The following is a 22971-nucleotide window of genomic DNA, read 5'->3' as shown; positions in this document are numbered from 1 at the left end:
AACAAATGTTGTATCTATTGTCCTGGCGACCAACAAATGTTGTATCTTTATCCTGGCGACCAACAAATGTTGTATCTATTGTCCTGGCGACCAACAAATGTTGTATCTTTATCCTTGCGACCAACACGTTTTGTATCTGTTGTTTTGGCGACCAACAAATGTTGTATCTATTGTCCTGGCGACCAACAAATGTTGTATCTTTATCCTGGCGACCAACAAATGTTGTATCTATTGTCCTGGCGACCAACAAATGTTGTATCTTTATCCTTGCGACCAACACGTTTTGTATCTGTTGTTTTGGCGACCAACAAATGTTGTATCTATTGTCCTGGCGACCAACAAATGTTGTATCTTTATCCTGGCGACCAACAAATGTTGTATCTATTGTCCTGGCGACCAACAAATGTTGTATCTATTGTCCTGGCGACCAACAAATAGTGTATCTTTATCCTGGCGACCAACACGTTTGTATCTGTCATATGCAGGCGTTTTCAACAGGAAGCAAAGCTACGATCGAAACTCTCGAACCTTTGGAGCAGAATGTGCTGGGTCAACGTCAGATGTTGTCTTTCTATGACGCCAAGCAGGCCAACCTCGCCTACTGTAAAGGTGAGTGTTTGGTGCCTCATCCTGATTCTTTCAACATACCCAGGCTAAAACTGTCGTATGGTAAAACATGGTAGCACTAGCATAGCTTTGTGGAACGAGGCCCTTTAATTGATATGCAGAAAGCTTTTCACGTCGCCTACAGTGTCTTCCCCGCCTCGTTATCCCTGTTATCTGTAGATCTCTGTGCAGGAATCATAGCACGTGCGACTATAACCTGTATACAACTCTGCATATACTCTGCGAATTGAGACCGGTCGATATATTAAGGAAATTAGAGAACAGAGACTGTGTTTGATTTGTAACCAGAATTTTATTGAGGACGAATATCATTTTGTGCTTATATGCAATGCTTATAGTGATTTAAGAGCTGAATATATTCCTCCTAAATATTTTACAACCCCTTCTAAAAATAAATTTAATGCTCTTATGTCATCAACTAACTTTAAAATCATACGAATTCTAGCAGTCTACGTTTACAAAGCTTTTCGTTCATTGCATACAGTCTAAATATTTATTTGTTTATATGCATGTGTATGTGTATGAATGCGTATGGATATGGATATACATGTAAAATAGTGGTAATTCTTTTTTCTCCGTCTCTTTGTAAATAGTTCTGTGTTATAGGCCTATGGCCTGACACTTTTTGTGAATAAACAATATAACAATAGTTGAGTCACTTACCTTGTGAAAAGGCAAAACGTAGCCCGGAATCGTTCTGACGAACAATAAAGAAGCTGTTACACATAACCGTTTGGTGTCTTCATGTTCGAACTTCTAAATGTCAATCAAAGCCAAGGATGCTAACCAACCAAAATTTAGCAGGAATACCTTAGGCGCCATTGTTTGACACTATACAAATGATTCTCAAATTCTTGGAATGTGGTTGAATATGTATGGAAATAACGGTTCTCATGTCTGTTAAATGCGTATTAAGCAACAGTGTGTGGATTGAATGTCACTATTTGACATAATATTTCATGGAATTTCATTTCCAGACAAATGTACATCTTCGCCAGTCAAGGGAATGTGCCAGTATGAGGGTTATCCAGACCCTAATGAGTGCTCCCGGTGTAAATGCCCGGATGGCCTTACAGGAACCACGTGCCAGTTGGTAGCGCCATCTGTAGGTAGTGCGTATCAACCAACTCTATAATTCATTGATATACAATACTGCCACTGAAGAATATTACATATCAAGGATGACAGAAATATTATTCTTATAGGAAACTAATGCGTTACTAAAGATACAACGGGACTACTAATTTGAGTTCGTTATAACCGTAGTTCGTTATAAGCATATATACAGCATAATTACAGCAAATGGTCGAGACCAAAAAAGTAAGATCGTTATATCCGTCAGTTCGTTATAAGCGTGTTCGTTATGACCGTCGTTTACTGTATATCCTATTTTGTATGCGGTTTTGTATCTTGTCCTCAAATTGACGTATTCACATATAAGGGATCAGATTAAAATGAAGCTTAACTATGGCTGTTTGCAGCGTCGTGTGGTGGGGTCGTACAGATACAGGGCCGGGAAACGTACACCATCCAAACTCCCGGGTACCCGTCTCACTACCAGCCTAACGTGCAGTGCAACTGGATCATCAAGGTGGGTCATGCTGGAGTCATAGTCCTTCTCTCCAGGTGTTGTATGTTGAAATCAACAGTTGATCATGCCGACTGTACGCAGCGCCGATGTCCTTTTTGCTTCGTATTGTTATCCCAAGCTCCATTACAGTGCATGACAGCATCGTTACTCCACCGGTGTAGTGAAATTCGGCAGTGAGGCTCGTTGTGAGGAGTTTTCGGGGGCACGGATGGTCCAGTGATCAGAGTCCCAGTCATTCGCTGTGCAAATATGAATCTGTCAATCTTGTCAGCACCAAAAGGTCATGGATCCGGCTAAACGATTGCCCCGATATTGATCGGTGGAATATCGGACTATTCCCAAACAACAGACCTTCATGAGTACGAGGGGGGACGGGTGGCCCAGTCGTCTAAGGCGCCGCGATTCGCTGTGCAGAGATGCGTCCCTTGGGCGCCCGCGCCCGTGGCTTTCACCGAAGTGGTAAACGTCTTAAACCTCCATCACTTCGGGCTTTCCTCCCACATTAAGCTGACACGCCTTGATATAACTGGAATACTGTTAAAAGCGGCGTTAAACCCAACTCACTCACTCATGAGTACGGGGTTTCCTCCCCTGTAAAGCTTTCACACCACGATGCAAATAAAATATTTTCTATGTAAAACAGTGCGAGGTTGCTTTAAATATTTCCAGGCCGCCAAGGACAAGGTTGTCAACCTGATGCCAATCCAAGATGGCTTCCTGTCAAAACAACCATCCTGCGACAGCTTTGGTGGCAATGTTTGTGATGAAGAATACACTGAAATAAAGTACAGAGTCAGTATGGCCAAGACAGGAGCCAGGTAAAACTTAGAAAAAGCTTGAGGTAATTAAATTGACACAATTTGAACCTCACCATAAGCCACGTAACTATGCAGTTCATGACGAACAGGCGCTGATTGAGTTTCATTTTTACTTTTTGAGTGAATATGAACTAGATCAACTTTTTTGAAGAATGCAAACATTTATTTTCATTTACATTTCCCTCGAGTACTTACAAAGGTTATGTTTTCTGTATGATTTCCTTTGTGTGTAGATTCTGCTGTGGCGAAGCACCCACCTCTGCCATACAGTCGGAGAACAACACAATGATGGTACTCTTCAGAACCAAACACGGCGGTGTCGGTGGCTTTAAGTTTATCGTGTCTTCAAGTAAGTGGACACATACCGTTTTAGGTCAGATTATTACAATAACGTAATAATGTTTTGTTTGTTTGTTTATTGTTAAACGCCGCTCTCAGCACTATTCACGCTATGTGACGGTGGGCTATAAATAAGGGAGTCTGGACCAGACAATCCAGTGATTGACATCATAAGCATCGATCCACGCAATTGGGATACGATGGCATGCATCAACCAAGCCAGCAAGCCTGACAACCGATCCTGTTAGTCGCCTCTTATGACAAGCATAGTCGCCTTTTACGACAAGCAGACGGAATAATGTAACACCATTAGCATTCCCTTGGTGAATACAATTTGGCGTATTTTAAATGGGCTCTTTATTCTTCTGTAGTCGTACTTTGTTACTCAAAGACCACCTACGTGGTCCAATGGATAGTGGATAGAGCGTCTGACAGTGAAAATAAGTAAACGCGTTAAAAAATGGTACTTATTGTTACCCTGCCTGGCGTTCGGACAAAACAAGGCATGGTCGGCTCGAAGACAGTATAATGTGTCTGGGGCATAAAGTCCAGACTACTTCAAGCAGCCACCCACATACACTAGACTAGTCTCTGAAATGAATATATTTTACAGAAAAAATAGTTGTGAAATTATAGTTATAAAATATAATAAAAAGGAGCCCAGAGACTTTCTTCATTTTCAGATACTGCATTAATCCAGACTTGCCAAACATTATAGACTTGCATGGGCTGTATTTGATATATTTGTTTCAGGGTCTGTATGACAGATTTACATATACAGTTGTTAGATTATAGTTATAAAATATAATAAGAAGGAACCAAGAAACTTTCTACATTTTCAGATACTGCAGTAATCTGTACTTGCCAAACATTATAGACTTGCATGGGCTGTAGTTGATATATTTGTTTCAGGGTCTGTATGACCGACTAACACACACAGACGTACATGCAAGTCGCTATGTAACTGCATTAATCTTGAACGGGACGTTAAACCATTTCGCCTAACCCACCTGGTGATTTAAAGAGCTGGCCGCCGTGTTACTAACACTTTTCTGCCATATTCAGTCACGACCCCTCGCTTTGTTACTCAAAAGATACATGCGGGGCCCAGTGGTCTAAGATGCACAATTCACTGTGCAGAGTTATGTCCCTTGGACGTGCCAGATTCCGTGATCGTTGGTTCGAATTCCTGATTCGTCCCGTTTGTTACCTTGTCATAATGACTTTGCTTTGTCCGTGCGTGGTAAAGGTCTATGACCTGTGTCGGTTTGTCCTTTTCTCCCACATACGGGGGGGGGGGGGGGGGGGGGGGGGGACAGCTGTTCAAAGCGGAGACAACCGATCCCCACTCACATTGCAATGATAATAGCCAGCGTGCCCATGTTTGCTGTGAAACAACAGGGAAAATAACGTCACGTCAACCTTTCAGCGTCTTGCGGCGGCTGCTTGGAGCAGACGACCACCGACCAGCCGGCGTGCATGGTCCAGGAGACGAGGTGGTGTCCGAAGATGTGGACATTGAAGGAGTGGGTGCCATGTCCATCCTTCTTCAGACCCGTGGGATGGAGATGCGGGTACTACGCGTGAGTGAACTATTCATTTCTTAAACGTTGATTAATTCCAGGACTGACTCGGATGTATTAAAAAAAACAGTATATCAAAAACAGCTGACGCTGCAATATGTCTTTTCACATGATGTCAACGACATGCGGCTAGAACACTTAATAAGGTTCGTGCATAACGACGTTTTATTCAAACACCTCCAAATGTCCTAATAGACATGCTGGTGTTCCAAAATGTAAAAAATGCGTACATTGGGTGCTTAAAATATCATCCGAGGTAACAGAATATCAGAGGTAACAGAATATTTTAACAGAAGGTGCATGTCATTTTATAATCTCTTCTTATTAGTCGAGGGGCGATGGGGTAGCCTAGTTGTTCAAGTGTTCGCTCGTCGCACCGAAAACCCGGGTTCGATTCCCCACATAGGTACAATGTGTGAATCCCATTTCTGGTGTCCCCCGCCGTGATATTCCTGGAATATTGCAAAAAGAGGCGTAAAACAATATTCACACACTCTAATTAGTCAAAATGTGCATGCTTCTTGGATACGTGTTGCATACTTTGTAAACAAAAATAAGTGTCAACCAAGAACAGTTTTGTTGTTGGGGCGAGAGTGGATATGCGTTCAAAGGATCGAGCGTTCAAATTCAATTTTCCTCCCAAATCCTGTGCTCATGAGATTCACACAAGTGGTAACAGTTATTACTGGACACACACAATGCTGAAACTTAACTATTGTTCAACGCGGTTTTAAATCAACCTCACTCAATCCATTGTGCTTCAGAATAAAAACAGCGTATCGACGTGGCGAGTGTCTACGGGAAGTAGGCCAATGCTGTGGTGACTTCAAGCTTTCTGGTAACAGGTGCACATGTGAGTATAATTGTCATATGAGTCAAACTGTTATCCAAACTTGACAACGGACATTGTTTAGATAAGCCAAGTTCAGTGTGTGCCCAGTTGTGTTTGGGGGTATTCTTGGATGGAGGGGGGGGACAAATAAAAAATGTCCCTCCATCATCAGTGTTGTTTTCAATAACTAATCTATAAAAGGCCCTACCGCCCTCCTCACTTTAAAAACAATATCCCCAGTGCCTAAAGCAAAAGGTCGGTGGTTCCGTCCCCTGTCCGCGTCATATAAAAGATGGTACATGTTGTTACCCGGCCTGGCGCTCGGTATTTAGAGTGCCGTGGGTAGCCTAGTGGTTCAAGCGTTCGCTCGTCACAACGAAGACCCGGGTTCGATTCCCCAAATGGGTACAATGTGTGAAGCCCATTTCTGGTGTCCCTCGCCGCACTATTGCCTGAATATTGGCAAAGCGGCGTAAAACCACACTCATTCACTCACACGGTATTAATGAGTCGGTATCCTTTGTCTTAGGGTACCCATGTTGAAACTGGTATCTCAGTGGGCTAGCAATATAAAATCGGCATAAGTCCAGACAAGTACATTTCACCTCACCTCTTTCAGTGACGTTAGCCGATCCCCATGTAGTGACGACACACTCCACAATCACTGATATTGTAGAGGGGAGTGCGCTGGCCATCAGCAACGACGTCATCGACACCGGTTGGTCCACGTGGTCTTCGTGGTCGGCGTGCTCACGGTCATGCGGTGGATGCGGGACACGAACCAGGACACGTGCTTGTGATAAACAGAAGAGATCCTGCAGGTAAACAACGGGATACAATTCTTTGGCTTTCAGTTCTTATGCAGTGAAATATTGGCAATTTGAAGTCCACGAAACCATCATTGACAGAATAACGGACGAGCTACGGATTATCTGCCCCGAGGAATGGTGTTAATCCCTTTTACAACAGATAATCCGTAATCCCGAGTTTGAGTAGGTTATTCTACATTACTAATTCACGTTTCAAAGAGAAAATGAAGAAAAAACGTAAGAAATGTCAACCCTATGGATAAACTTCACATATCGCATCCTGTTGTTCAGATGACGTAATGTAATAAATTTGTGACGTGGTAAACAATGGTTGACGTCATGGGTTTTTTATCGCAACAATGATGTAATGTGATGTCATTTTGCTTCAACTGACCAATTAACATGGGGAAAAATTCCCATGTACAAATATAGGAACGTTTTTGCACACGATGATTCTTAACTTATGGGTAATATCAAGCGATACCTCTGCAATGAAATAGTGACGTCAATGATTACCTCACAATCAAATGGCATCACTAATCTTTCTGCAACTAAGACTGAATTGCTGTAAGTTTACATTCAAGATACTGGTTAATTATTACTGTTAACAGGGGGCACGGGTGGCCCAGTCGTCTAAGGCGCCGCGATTCGTTGTGCAGAGTTGCGTCCCTTGGGCACGCCAGAAACCTATGATTGTGGGTTCGAATCCCGGTTCGCCCCGATTATGTTTCTAGGTTTGTCAGCACCATACCCGTGCTCGTGGGTTTCACCGAAGTGGTAAACGTCTGAGACCTGCAACACTTCGGGCTTTCCTCCCACATAAGCCCACACGCCGTGATATAACTGGAATACTGTTAAAAGCGGCGTAAAACCCAACTCACTCACTCACTATTACTATTTACAAACTAAACTAGTTGGAAGAATGATTTTGGATGATAAATATAATCTCACCCTCGTGTCTTTTGATATCAAATATATATACAATCGTCGATACATTTTTATCGATTATATTTGATATCAAAAGACGCTTAATATACTTTGAGATGCTTGACAAGTGGATTTCGCTTTTTGCCTACAGTGTGGACATAGGGCCATACACAGATACGTGATTCTACACAATAATGAAGTTAGAGTTTGTGAGGTTATCGCGTATCTACACCTTTGTATTGATAATGAACTAATACACTCAACTCATAGTATCTATTGTGTCTCTAGTCCTTGCCCTAGTTTCTGGAAATGTGTGACATCTATACTGCTGGTTCAAAACAATGTATGCGCCATGTTTGATGGTGGCTAAAATAAAACAAACAAGTACTGGTTATAACGATGCTGAAGTAATTGATACGGGTATCACAGTTGTGTTTTAACCTTCCGTTTTCAGTATTTTCAGCCTAGTAACGTTTTGATAACGTTTGTAATATGGTTGTAAAATCCAACTTTCAAGTGTATACTTCCTTTTGCCCGCCAGTTCACATACAAATGTATATAGTTTCACTTGTCTCGGACTAGGGTACTAGTAGTCTTTTCCAAGGCACCCACCACGTAATATTCCGAGGGGCTGTGAGTTTTGTTAGAAACAGAATATTTGTCGACTACAGAGTCTTTTCTCTGAAGGGAGGCAACCGATACTTATTTGGCCCGTGACATGCTTTGGCAGGACATAAGCGGAGACAATAATATTTTTTTCTGGAATAATTTCTTTTAAAAATGTATCCCAGCCTAACGCCATAGCAGGGTTTTAGATCCGTTGCGAGTCACAAATGGGTTTCTACGTATAGGACCGCCTCCGTGGTCTAGTGGTAGAGCGTCCGCCCGGAAAACGGAGTTCCGGGGTTCGATCCCCGGCCGCGTCATACCAAAAGACCTTAAAAGATGGTACTTGTTGTTACCCTGTCTGGCGCTCGACATTAAGGGGCTGAAACAAGGACTGGTCAGCTCGGAGTCAGTATACTGTGTCTGAGTGGGGTATTGCGGCTTGGTATCTCAGTGTGCTAGCACTATATATCGACATCAGTCCGGACTAGTACAAGCAGCCACACACACACACACACGCGCGCGCGCGCGTGCATGCACGTCGCTATATAAGTGCAATAATCTTGGACGCGACGTTAAACCAAATTTCACCTCACCTCATCTCACCTTTTACGTATTGAACACAGTTTTCGTGTGACGGACCAGGACTTAAACCACTAGGCTACCCAACCGTCCCCAACAAAGACATTAAACAGTCACAGAGGACAGCGACTGTGCAGTGGACCTGTTCTCATCCTAGGGTGTTCCGTGTTTCAGCAACCAGACGGAGGACAAGCAGACGGCGAACTGCCAGGACAACCCGTGTCCCTCCGCCAGGGTCCTGTGTCCCAAGAAGAGAAGCTACCAGCAGCAGTGCATGATCTGGTCCTCCAAGATGTGCACAAGGTGATGCAGCATTCCACAACATCGTACAGCGTGTTTATCTCCCCTTGATTTGATTCATTAACACAAAGCGTGCACTCCGATTTTTACGTCTATAAGTCCCTGAACGCAAACACACTTTGAAGTTTATTCATTTAAATAAATACGTTAACAATAGTAACCTCACGCACTGTTTATTTAATTATTAACGCAAAAGACTGCAGACAATACATCAGTGCTATCGTTCAGGCAATAATGCAACAGAAGCCCCGCCCATTCTATTCACGAAACAGTAGTCCGTTATTGGGCGTGGTCGAATCATTTTTCGGTTTATGGAAACATAAATGCAACAGGAATTGCTTGTCAGTCAATCAAATGTCACGGAATCACTTGCAACGTATTTATTGCACCGTAAACGTAATGTTTCAGGTACCAGACCTACATGGCCGTGTGCAGCACTCAGTGTTGTACGGGATATTCCCTGCAGAATGGGAAGTGTGTCGAAAACCCAAGCTAGTTCTCCAACTACCACCAACCAATTCTATCTGTGATATTACTGGCTGACCAGCAAGCTAGAAACACTATGTCCAAGCAGGCTGACCATGTTGATGTCAGCTCTTCCACAGACATCAGAGCCTTCGATTCTCCCCTTCTGTGGGCATAACAACATATTGAGGATGCCAGTGGCGTCAAATGACCACAAAAGGATCACCAATCAGTTGGTCCAAGCCTCCAAGAAGTGCTTCTATCTCTCTCTCTTACCGTTTTGTAACAGTGGGCGTCCATTGCTGTGGTGATGGAGGAATGATGTGCTTCATGTATGGTCATAGTTCATTGTTATATTTCATGTCAGACATCACCATCAGTTTTGTTATATTATATGTTTTCTTGTCTTGTTTTGTATACATGCTTGGCAGGAATTATGCCCTCAGTATAGCTTTCTATCCCTGCTTGTACATATTATGACTATACACGTACAATTCAAGTTAAGTGTTTCATACTAGATGTCTTCATTGCTCAGTGAGTGAATGTTGTTTTACGACACGGTCGGTGGTGTTCAAACTCTATCACTCAACCTGGATATAATCATGTCACCAACTTTGATCATCTATCTACACTTCAGTGACACACAACAATAAGGCAGACATTGTGAGCAACTGATCCGCATTGTGGTCGCCTCTTGCCATAAGCATTCTGCCGTGAAATCCCCTTTCTGGCCACACTCAATCAGACATCTTATGATAACCAGGACACATTTGGGCAGTAAAATACCAGACTGATGTTCTTATTTCCTTACTGAGGAGGCCTCAGGCCTATAGTACATTTATAATAAGTGCATTCAGAACAGTCGAGTCAATAACATAATATTTATACTGTGTCACATTGCATGATGAACAAACATCGGTAACTTTTGTAAAAGTTAGTACTTCGAATTGTTTAACAGGAATGTGAGTGTAAAGAAATTGGGATTAACATAGTCATATTCAGGTGTATACTTAGCCCTTAATGTTACATAAAATGGGCATATAAAAGGAAGTGATATTCATCTTCAATGTCATTTAGGGCGCACAACTGACAAAAGCGTTCTTCTCTTTTAATACCTGTGTACGCCTACTTTCAAGGTCATGTGAACAATTTGATATCTTGCTAAGGAAACCCTGATTTTATTTACATTTAAACAAGATAAATACTGTTCGGGATATAAATCATTTTTTTACCATTTTGTAATAAATGCATTTGTTTGACAAACAATATCACTCCGTTAACACGCCTTGAAAGCAGGCATCTTTTTTCCGTGAAACATTTAGGAGTTGTTACAGGAAACTTATCTTCCTGTAAACAATGCGTATAAAAATACACAGACTTCTAATAAAGAAAAACAATCTGATCTGTAGAACAATAAAGTGACTGCAGAGTAGTGATATCCTCAGTCAATATTCTGGACTCTATTGTGCACAAATATTCCAAACTAATTGTAAGTTTCTGAAATACATGATGTAAATAACTGTGACAAGAATTCTTGTGTATTAATTTGTCAATTATTATTATTGTTATTTTTTAATCTTACATTTTAACATGAAACAGGTGCTGATTCTTTATTTAACTTAAGTGTTGTTTACGTTTGTTAACGAGTGTTGTACATATATGTTGTATAAGCAGCTACAGTGTGTAGTCATCACCTTCACACCGTGTGTTCCATGCACACACACACACACACACACACACACACACACATAAAGCCTACATCTGAAGGTTGACAGCTTACAATGTTCAACGCTTTAACATATCAGTAGGAGTTTGTATGGAATAAAACATTCAAACCACTTATCAAAACTGATTTTGTTTTTTCACAATCCACAAAGCGATCTTAGCGCTACGACTATCTTAAGACAATGTTAAACATGTTAAAGTATGCGAGTTGTGACCACCTTAGCGCTTCGCACATCTTCCCGAGGCAAGACTAATGAGTCTATGCATAGTCCAATCAAAATCGCGTCAAGAACAACATGGATTTTAACGTTCAGATTTCTGTCGAGGTGTTGGTTGGGGTCGGACTGTACAATGACAAGCTCCTCTCTGGGAACAGTGCCATTGAAATCAGCGTCATGATTTGAACAGGTGTTGGTCAGGGTCGGACTGTACAATCACAAGCTCCTCTCGGGGAACAGTGCCATTGAAATCAGCGTCATGATTTGAACAGGTGTTGGTCAGGGTCGGACTGTACAATCACAAGCTCCTCTCGGGGAACAGTGCCATTGAAATCAGCGTCATGATTTGAACAGGTGTTGGTCAGGGTCGGACTGTACAATCACAAGCTCCTCTCGGGGAACAGTGCCATTGAAATCAGCGTCATGATTTGAAGAGGTGTTGGTCGGGGTCGGACTGTACAATCACAAGCTCCTCTCGGGGAACAGTGCCATTGAAATCAGCGTCATGATTTGAACAGGTGTTGGTCAGGGTCGGACTGTACAATCACAAGCTCCTCACAGGGAATCGTGTGTTCCTCCTGCCAACAACTGCTGCTGCAGGTGTACACCAGCACTGTCCCGAACTCCACTACAGGGCCTGAAACAGAAGAACAAACATATTCACATTTCTACCTCAGTGGTTTGTGGTGTCATCGACATAAAAGTTATAATGCAACTATACCAATGTTCATTACAACAGATGACCAGGTGCAGTAACCACCATGACACAAAATACCCCCCTGCCCGACAGTCCAAGACGTTCTGTTTTGCAGAAGGTCAGTTTTGTGTCAGGAGTTACTAAGTTGACAATCCACCACTTTATTGATATACATGTTTTATGAGAACTAATTTAGTACATTTACTTTTACCTTTGTGTTGCCTTTTTTCTGTTCGTCTAGAAAATTCTGGACTGGCAACATATTTCTGGTCTGGTAACTTTGCAATATTGCTATTTTGGAGAATTTTATACACTGGTAAATGTTGATTTGATGCCAATGTCCACAGTAATCCAGCCTGCTTACAATCATGTCTGGGCCAAGCAAAGCATTAAATCAAGTATCGAACAAACACAGTACCATAACATAACATAAATTCAGCAGTAAAGAATTGAACATAACTGCAGGCTCCACCTTGTTCCTTGTTCTGACACAGGAAGGACACCAGTGACGGCACCAGCTGCAGCTCAAACACCCTAGCAGCACCGCACGCGGGACAGGGGCGTGGAGCTAGCGGGGAGGCAGAGATAGGAAGTGGGCTTCCTCCATGGTGATACCTGGCACAGACAATAGTCACCAACATCAAGGGCATTGCTGACATTTATGACACAGAACACATCCTGCCTGATGAAAGATTGACAGAAACTAATGGACTTGTTGCCCCCTCTGCAGTGTTTCCAGTGGCATTTTTATCTGCCAGTCATGCGGATGTATTGTTATTGGCTGATATTGTGCACAGTTTTCGAATTTCAGACAGAAAGTTATAGAAAATTGACACGACAGCTTTGGAAACAGTGAATTAATGTTTACAGCTTTTCACAGAATATGATATTCACAACAGAAATTTCTGCCGGACACGAGAACAGCCAACCCTCAAATTTACCAGTCCCAGTCATATTTTACTGGTTAATATCCGTGCAATGGAACAAAAAATTAATACTTGGGTTGAGAAATTAACCCTTCTAAGTTCATGATATCAGTATATCTGCAAAAATTATTCACAATTTGTATTTACACCTGGTTATGATGTTTGAACATGTTCCTGAAGTGCCTATGTGTTCAAAGAACATGTTTCTTGTATCGTGTTCTAGAGATTACAAAAAAATACATGCTTGATTCAAAAAGGCTATAGGCCAAAAAACAAGATTCACTTCTCTTATGAATATCCTCCTAAAAAATTACAATTACATTATATCCATATCTTAACAGCATATCTGATTTCTGTATCCCGTAAAGAAACAAACAGCCAGTTCTGAATGCAAACAATAAAGGCCATACTATTAAATCATTGGAAAACATTTTATAAAACCTGTTATTAAGCACTGTGGCATATCTACCCAAGAGATATACAATCAAAGAAATATTTTTGTCTTGAGCATGCCAACACATGTGCCTACATATGTACCTGATAACTTGTTCTGGGCACCGCTTTATACGCTTCATGAACTTGTGGAAGCACTTGTCTCCATGTTTCAGCTCAGTCTTTTCATACTTTTCGGCTGATGTACTTTTCTTGCCACCCTTAGGTTCCCTGATCACAAGATAAACATTTATTGAGTGTGAGTGAGTTGGGTTTAACGCCGCTTTTAACAGTATTCCAGTCATATCACGGTGTGTCAGCTTAATGTGGGAGGAAAGCCCGAAGTGATGCAGGTTTACCACTTCGGTGAAACCCACGAGCACAGGTATGGTGCTGACAAACCTAGAAACATAATCGGGGTGAACCAGGATTCGAACCAACAATCATAGGTTTCTGGCGTGCCAAAGGGACGCAACTCTGCACAGCGAATTGCGGCGCCTTAGACGACTGGGCCACCCGTGCCCCCAAACATTTATTGAACTATTACAGACAGTTACATAAACATAACTCCTTGCCCATTATCCATAATCTGGATGTGGCAACCTGGTAGCCCTAACGATTTCACAGGACATGCTTTTCAAAATTAACCGGGTTCACTCTACACTAGAAATGAAGTGAACAGTGATAACGGAGATTTACTGTATTCACTGTATTAAGCACCCAGCTCCAATAAGCTCCCCCTGACCAACTTCTACATCAATTCCTCAAAAACTGACATGACAATCTGTATAGTCTTGTGTATATTACATATCGTTTTACATTAAACACACTTGGGGTTAATTGATAAACTGGTGCACCATGAGTTTTGAAGCAACGATACATTTTTTACTATATCGATACAAGACGATACACTGGCTAAAATAAATTATTTACTACTCTTGTAATGACACCCAAGCATTTTTGTCAGTCAAATTCGGCTAAATGTGTTGTAATTAGCATATTAAATTCAATACTAAAAATTGCCACGACGAACCCTTTCCTTTTGAACCAACACTGAAATATTAATAGTCAAGAAGTTTCCAAGCAATTTGATGAAAATATTCGTATCTCGATACTTATGGTTTCAAGACCCATATATCGTCATACGTATACCTTCCTGTATCGTTTCACCCTTAAAATACATTATAGGTGAAGAAAGGGGATGTAGCTGCCTCGTCCCAATTCAGTGATGTTGAATTAAGTGTGTTCTGTATCACTTGATCACTGATAACAAATATAACAGGTGTAAGGTTTAAATCATCTTCCCGAGGCAAGTGAGTTAACTGACTATTAAAGTCCAGTTTCAATCCTTTCCGATCTTGGCTGGGATTATGGAGTTAGATTATGGCTGGACTAACGATTCTATGCATAGTCCAATCAAATTCGCTAACCGAAATCGAAATCTGGTTCGTAAACTGTCATGCAGAGTTTGGTCGATTGCAGGATTTGAAAAGCATGTGCATCGCCAACTCGTTGTCAACAGATATTTTCCAAATCTTTTCTTGTTTTTAATCAAGGTGCTCATGTTATTTGATCGTGATCACGTTATTATCACAAAATAGATCTTGATGGTCGATCAGATCGTCTTGGCTGGGCACCACCATATTGTTTGAAGCAAATGCATGTGATACGAGAGGTGGAATCTGATTGGTCCATATGGGAGAGGCATAGAATGGACATAACTCGTAAAAGCCACTGGTGGCGCTACGATCGAGCCCAGGAATTCCAGCCTAGTTCGGCAAGGGTGGAAACTGGACTTTTAAAGTCAGTTAACTCTCTTGCCTCGGAAAGATGGGTTTAAATAAGCATCCACCTTTGTCAATTTTCTAAGCACCCAGCGAATATAGTATTGCTAATAGTCTACCTCTATGTTATATTGCCCAGCGCGGCGTTAAACAACAAACAAACAATGTCATAAATGTTGAGAAGTTTTGCTGTAATATATTAACTTGACCAGCACAGCTCACCTATCCTCATCTGCCAGTGACCTGACATCAACACGCTCTGCTCTCTCGTAAGCTTTCAACAGTTTGGCCACATGGGCCTCGTCAGTGACATCAGCGGACGGTTCATCAAACACGTTTAGATGGTACGACAGTAGGGGGGTAGACTGGGAAGCTGCAGACTTCAGCAGGATCACATCATCATGACCTGTGTCATCTGGCTGGTCCGTTGCCAAGTAACTGAGCACATTTGCCAATGTTTTCTCATTTGGGAGGAGAGAGTCATCTCCCTTGACATTGCCTGGTGCTGCACCATCCTCCACATTTAACTCGTCCAGTCCTGAGACAAGTGCTTCCTCAGTTTCATCTAGCTCGAACTGACCGCTGGTGGACGTAGCTGGAGATGCTGGGGTATCATCTGTAGCACCAGCTGTACTCTCAGTGGCAACTGCATTGAAATTGTCCGTTACCATGGCAACCAAATCTTGAGCATCATCATCATCGCAGCCCCAGTCATCTGCATCATCACACCAATCACTGGTTTCCATAGCAACCTTACTACCACTGGAGGAGCAAACATTGGCGGACTTCTCCTGGCAACTGGTGGCATCTCTCAGCTGAGATCGGAATACCCTCCACCTACACACAATGAAGGAAGCAAGCTTATAGCAATGGCTGTGGATCATCACTGACTTTGTATAAAGAAGCTTTCAAGTATCTAAAACAATGTTTGAAAGTAAAATCCCTGCCATTAGGCCCCACAGACTTTAGAAGCAGCAGGCCACGACTAAACTATGGGCCCGACACAAGATGTACCTGCCACAGGCCTACAGGGTGCTTATTTTGAACACTGATCAAAAACATACACAGATAAGTGTTGAAGTAGATAAATATGCTCATGTTTTGCTGAATAATCCAGTGCTCTGACAACAAAGGGAATTACCTTGGTCTATTTTCAAGTCTGGAGGACGCTCAGTAATAATTTTGGGGGTGTCCATGGCATGAAAATGCCAGGCTTACAACTTATGGCATGCTTCAGCTGATTTTGAATAAAAAAAATTACTGATATCATCACTGCACATGCTTTGGAGTCTATCATAGATTGGGCTTTCAATGCAGTATTTTATGTCCGATAAAACCCTGAATATATCATCAATCTGCATGACTTAACCATGTTAATTAACTCAAACATAGACTTTTTTAATCAACATGAGTCAATGATGTGAATTAAGTAATAATGGTTTAAGAAACCCTACAAATATCACTCAACATGTGGTCCATATCATGCAGGTGTAACCGGGGGAGTGTGTGTATTTGATCCGGCTCAGGCCGTTGGAGAACAGAGACACAGGCAGATGATGATTATGCATTTATTAAACGATGGGGGTGGCTGCTGTTGAAGAAATAACCTGAAGAAAAGAACATATCCTTCCTCCTCAACAGCAGTACATGAAGTCAGGTATGGAAGGAAGCTCCCTGTAGAGGACCAGGGTGGCCAATTACAAGATAGATTGCATTAAGCATCAAAGGAAGTGCTTAATGCAAGATATAAATAGACTGAGGGAAACCCTACAGGTGTGAAAAAATGTCTAAAAATAGACAGACGTTTGAAGGTGAAGATCTGGTGAGAGATTCCCAGAGACTGAAAATGAGGGCGTTAAGTACTTTATTTACTGACATGCAACTGTAGACAAGACAAACAATGAACATGATGATGATGATGATGATGATGATGATGATGATGATGATGACGACGACACATTGTGATGCACACCAATAACCAGGGGGAGTTTCAGCCCGACGGGCAGACTTGTGAACTATACCCATGTTCCTTGTTCCAGCATGATCTTGTTACGCAGGCGAACACATGGAGACTACGATGGAAGGGAGACAACTCCAATGGACAATAAATCTGTAGTATATGCATCATCAGAGCTGAGCATCCCTCACACTTGGGCGTAGATAGATGGATCATTAGGTCCTTAAAAAGAAGAGAGCATTTACAAATTAGGTTTCATGACACTTTTTTCGTCATGCAACATATGGCCCACTTTCCAGACATTAGATTGATATGTAAACACAGCCTCTATGCAGTAGCGATCTGATGCTCCATAGCTAGTTTGATGCCGATGTAAGCAATTTCTCTAGGATTCCAAACTACACCAACTATAAGCGCTCTTGGCAGGCAAATTGGGAAAATCATTATTTTCTTAACATTTGGGATATTTTTTAAACATGTTAAATCAGTGCCCAGATCCATTCTCGCCACTAATGGGGATAAACAACAACTGCTAGCAAAATGTTTGTTTGTTGTTTAACGCCGCACTCAGCAATATTCAAGCTATATGAAAACATGGTCAGTAAATAATCAAGTTGGGACCAGATAATCCAGTGAATGATAATGTGAGCATCGATCCACACATTTGGGATGCGATGACATGCATCAAACAAGTCAGCGAGACTGACCACCCGATCCCGTCAGTTGCCTCTTACGACAAGCATGGGTTGCTGAAGACCTATTCTAACCTGGATCTTCAAGGGGGGGGCTAGCAAAATGGCTGTCAAACACTTTTTTAAGCAGGAAAGTTAAGGGATCATTGTCACTAAATTCTAAAACTTGATGCAGATTGAAATACAGGAGTAACCTGCTGTAGATCATAAACACATGGAGTCTGTCTATCTACACTTATCACGTACACACAAGTACTCGTGATAGATAGATAGATAGGTTAGTAAATATAACGAGTTCCTGTGCACGTACATCTCCAATAGATAGATAGATAGATAGATAAGTCAGTAAATATAACGAGTTCCTGTGCATGTACATCTCCAATAGATAGATAGATAGATAGATAAGTCAGTAAATATAACGAGTTCCTGTGCACGTACATCTCCAATAGATAGATAGATAGATAGATAAGTCAGTAAATATAACGAGTTCCTGTGCATGTACATCTCCAATAGATAGATAGATAGATAGATAAGTCAGTAAATATAACGAGTTCCTGTGCATGTACATCTCAAATAGATAGATAGATAGATAGATAGATAAGTCAGTAAATATAACGAGTTCCTGTGCATGTACATCTCAAATAGATAGATAGATAGATAGATAAGTCAGTAAATATAACGAGTTCCTGTGCATGTACATCTCCAATAGATAGATAGATAGATAGATAAGTCAGTAAATATAACGAGTTCCTGTGCATGTACATCTCCAATAGATAGATAGATAGATAGATAAGTCAGTAAATATAACGAGTTCCTGTGCATGTACATCTCCAATAGATAGATAGATAGATAGATAAGTCAGTAAATATAACGAGTTCCTGTGCATGTACATCTCCAATAGATAGATAGATAGATAAGTCAGTAAATATAACGAGTTCCTGTGCATGTACATCTCCAACAGATAGATAGATAGATAGATAGATAAGTCAGTAAATATAACAAGTTCCTGTGCATGTACATCTCCAATAGATAGATAGATAGATAGATAGATAAGTCAGTAAATATAACGAGTTCCTGTGCATGTACATCTCCAATAGATAGATAGATAGATAGATAGATAGGTTAGTAAATATAACGAGTTCCTGTGCACGTACATCTCCAATAGATAGATAGATAGATAGATGGATAGATAGATAAGTCAGTAAATATAACGAGTTCCTGTGCACGTACATCTCCAATAGATAGATAGATAAGTCAGTAAATATAACGAGTTCCTGTGCACGTACATCTCCAATAGATAGATAGATAGATAGATAGATAGATAAGTCAGTAAATATAACGAGTTACTGTGCATGTACATCTCCAATAGATAGATAGATAGATAGATAAGTCAGTAAATATAACGAGTTCCTGTGCATGTACATCTCCAATAGATAGATAGATAAGTCAGTAAATATAACGAGTTCCTGTGCATGTACATCTCCAATAGATAGATAGATAGATAGATAGATAGATAGGTCAGTAAATATAACGAGTTCCTGTGCACGTACATCTCCAATAGAAAGATAGATAGACAGATAAGTCAGTAAATATAACAAGTTCCTGTGCATGTACATCTCCAATAGATAGATAGATAGATAGATAAGTCAGTAAATATAACGAGTTCCTGTGCATGTACATCTCCAATAGATAGATAGATAGATAGATAAGTCAGTAAATATAACGAGTTCCTGTGCATGTACATCTCCAATAGATAGATAGATAGATAGATAAGTCAGTAAATATAACGAGTTCCTGTGCATGTACATCTCCAATAGATAGATAGATAGATAGATAAGTCAGTAAATATAACGAGTTCCTGTGCATGTACATCTCCAATAGATAGATAGATAGATAGATAGATAAGTCAGTAAATATAACGAGTTCCTGTGCATGTACATCTCCAATAGATAGATAGATAGATAGATAGATAAGTCAGTAAATATAACGAGTTCCTGTGCATGTACATCTCCAATAGATAGATAGATAGATAGATAGATAAGTCAGTAAATATAACGAGTTCCTGTGCATGTACATCTCCAATAGATAGATAGATAGATAGATAGATAAGTCAGTAAATATAACGAGTTCCTGTGCATGTACATCTCCAATAGATAGATAGATAGATAGATAGATAGGTTAGTAAATATAACGAGTTCCTGTGCACGTACATCTCCAATAGATAGATAGATAGATAGATGGATAGATAGATAAGTCAGTAAATATAACGAGTTCCTGTGCACGTACATCTCCAATAGATAGATAGATAAGTCAGTAAATATAACGAGTTCCTGTGCACGTACATCTCCAATAGATAGATAGATAGATAGATAGATAGATAAGTCAGTAAATATAACAAGTTCCTGTGCATGTACATCTCCAATAGATAGATAGATAGATAGATAAGTCAGTAAATATAACGAGTTCCTGTGCATGTACATCTCCAATAGATAGATAGATAAGTCAGTAAATATAACGAGTTCCTGTGCATGTACATCTCCAATAGATAGATAGATAGATAGATAGATAGATAGGTCAGTAAATATAACGAGTTCCTGTGCACGTACATCTCCAATAGATAGATAGATAGATAGATAAGTCAGTAAATATAACAAGTTCCTGTGCATGTACATCTCCAATAGATAGATAGATAGATAGATAAGTCAGTAAATATAACGAGTTCCTGTGCATGTACATCTCCAATAGATAGATAGATAGATAGATAAGTCAGTAAATATAACGAGTTCCTGTGCATGTACATCTCCAATAGATAGATAGATAGATAGATAAGTCAGTAAATATAACGAGTTCCTGTGCACGTACATCTCCAATAGATAGATAGATAGATAGATAAGTCAGTAAATATAACGAGTTCCTGTGCATGTACATCTCCAATAGATAGATAGATAGATAAGTCAGTAAATATAACGAGTTCCTGTGCATGTACATCTCCAATAGATAGATAGATAGATAGATAAGTCAGTAAATATAACGAGTTCCTGTGCACGTACATCTCCAATAGATAGATAGATAGATAGATAGATAAGTCAGTAAATATAACGAGTTCCTGTGCACGTACATCTCCAATAGATAGATAGATAGATAGATAAGTCAGTAAATATAACGAGTTCCTGTGCATGTACATCTCCAATAGATAGATAGATAGATAGATAGATAAGTCAGTAAATATAACGAGTTCCTGTGCATGTACATCTCCAATAGATAGATAGATAGATAAGTCAGTAAATATAACGAGTTCCTGTGCATGTACATCTCCAATAGATAGATAGATAGATAGATAAGTCAGTAAATATAACGAGTTCCTGTGCATGTACATCTCCAATAGATAGATAGATAGATAGATAGATAGATAGATAGATAGATAGATAGATAGATAGATAAGTCAGTAAATATAACGAGTTCCTGTGCATGTACATCTCAAATAGATAGATAGATAGATAGATAAGTCAGTAAATATAACGAGTTCCTGTGCATGTACATCTCCAATAGATAGATAGATAGATAGATAAGTCAGTAAATATAACGAGTTCCTTTGCATGTACATCTCCAATAGATAGATAGATAGATAGATAAGTCAGTAAATATAACGAGTTCCTGTGCATGTACATCTCCAATAGATAGATAGATAGATAGATAGATAGATAGATAAGTCAGTAAATATAACGAGTTCCTGTGCACGTACATCTCCAATAGATAGATAGATAGATAGATAAGTCAGTAAATATAACGAGTTCCTGTGCATGTACATCTCCAATAGATTGATAGATAGATAGATAGATAAGTCAGTAAATATAACGAGTTCCTGTGCACGTACATCTCCAATAGATAGATAGATAGATAGATAGATAGATAGATAGATAGATAAGTCAGTAAATATAACGAGTTCCTGTGCATGTACATCTCCAATAGATAGATAGATAGATAGATAGATAGATAAGTCAGTAAATATAACGAGTTCCTGTGCATGTACATCTCCAATAAATAGATAGATAGATAGATAGATAGATAGATAGATAGGTCAATAAATATAACGAGTTCCTGTGCACGTACATCTCCAATAGATAGATAGATAGATAGATAGATAGATAGATAGATAGATAGATAGGTCAATAAATATAACGAGTTCCTGTGCACGTACATCTCCAATAGATAGATAGATAGATAGATAGATAGATAAGTCAGTAAATATAACGAGTTCCTGTGCACGTACATCTCCAATACGTTCCTTTACTTCTAAAATACTGAAGGTGCTACCCCACTTTGATTGCAGCTTCAACGTTATAATTATTGATACATTTCGATCTACTTCAGAGCTTAGCGTTACTCACAGGAAGCCCTCCTATCTTGTTGACGTCCCATGAGGTCGGGGAAGCGACTTCGGTGTCGGGAACACCGAGCAGTACAGTCGACATTGTTCTTTTCAGTCTGCTGACATTAATGACGAATCGAATTTGTTGTTTTATTTATATAAAAAAAAAAAGTTTATAAATGTCTCTTTCTTAAAACAGTTCTGGGTTTTGGTTGTCTGATTCCAGTCTCACTAGATATAACGGTACTAAACATATTCCAATGTAAAAACCCACGTGGGGATCAAACCGGAAACGGCAAAGCAATAACAGAAGGGAGAGAACTCTGAAAGATTAATGATATGTAATAATTCACGGTTGTGAACGGGTATTGTGAGTTCAAATCCATGTTGCAATTATGACTGTCTCGGTATGAAACTGATGTGTTTTTCGCACATCGTGTAAATCGTGCAGAAACAGACTAGAACGACTGTTACCAAGGATTAAGTTGAAATGTGAGTGAATATATATAATATCTATATCTTGACTTATAATAAGAGATGTTTGTTCAATGTTGAATCTTGATCTGATGGTAAAATGACAAATACATTGATATCTTTATTGCACAGTGGTTTTCACTCCAACAAAACAATGTTTAACATTGACTGCTACATTCCTTGACAGTTACATCTAGGGTATCTTTCCCATAATTACT

The 22971-nt window shown here is 40.1% G+C and overlaps 2 protein-coding genes across 4 annotated transcripts in view; one reads left to right on the top strand and one right to left on the bottom strand.

Moving 5' to 3' along the window:
- Positions 1–10232, top strand: part of LOC124131685 (zinc metalloproteinase nas-36-like) — a 33198-nt gene extending 22966 nt beyond the window's left edge. Inside the window, exons 7-16 of the mRNA XM_046495135.2 lie at positions 486–609; positions 1605–1739; positions 2109–2218; positions 2888–3036; positions 3270–3385; positions 4805–4958; positions 5723–5811; positions 6410–6611; positions 8889–9017; positions 9423–10232. Of these exons, the coding sequence (XP_046351091.2) occupies positions 486–609; positions 1605–1739; positions 2109–2218; positions 2888–3036; positions 3270–3385; positions 4805–4958; positions 5723–5811; positions 6410–6611; positions 8889–9017; positions 9423–9510 (1296 nt within the window). The 3' untranslated portion in view covers positions 9511–10232. The remainder of the gene's footprint in view (positions 1–485; positions 610–1604; positions 1740–2108; positions 2219–2887; positions 3037–3269; positions 3386–4804; positions 4959–5722; positions 5812–6409; positions 6612–8888; positions 9018–9422) is intronic.
- A 141-nt stretch (positions 10233–10373) lies between these two features.
- Positions 10374–22635, bottom strand: LOC124131686 (programmed cell death protein 2-like). Of its 3 annotated transcripts, none has more exons than XM_048393835.1 (7): positions 22299–22635; positions 17283–17440; positions 15484–16098; positions 13583–13708; positions 12592–12734; positions 11977–12059; positions 10374–11894 (listed from the first exon to the last, which is right to left on the bottom strand). In XM_048393835.1, the coding sequence occupies exons 1-7, from the start codon at positions 22380–22382 to the stop codon at positions 11844–11846; spliced, it is 1260 nt and encodes a 419-aa protein (XP_048249792.1). In that variant the 5' UTR covers positions 22383–22635; the 3' UTR covers positions 10374–11843. The 3 variants fall into 3 exon arrangements, with proteins under 3 accessions (XP_048249792.1, XP_048249798.1, XP_046351093.2); XM_048393841.1 differs by having other exon boundaries at positions 10374–11812; XM_046495137.2 differs by having other exon boundaries at positions 10374–12059; positions 22299–22632.
- Between the last annotated feature and the right edge of the window lie 336 nt (positions 22636–22971).

The sequence above is a fragment of the Haliotis rufescens genome, unplaced genomic scaffold (genome assembly GCF_023055435.1).
Source record: "Haliotis rufescens isolate VD_foot unplaced genomic scaffold, xgHalRufe1.0.p SCAF_1, whole genome shotgun sequence".
NCBI lineage: Eukaryota > Metazoa > Mollusca > Gastropoda > Lepetellida > Haliotidae > Haliotis > Haliotis rufescens.
The sequence above is the reverse complement of the archived record's forward strand: the minus strand, read 5'-3'. Positions and strand labels throughout refer to the sequence as shown.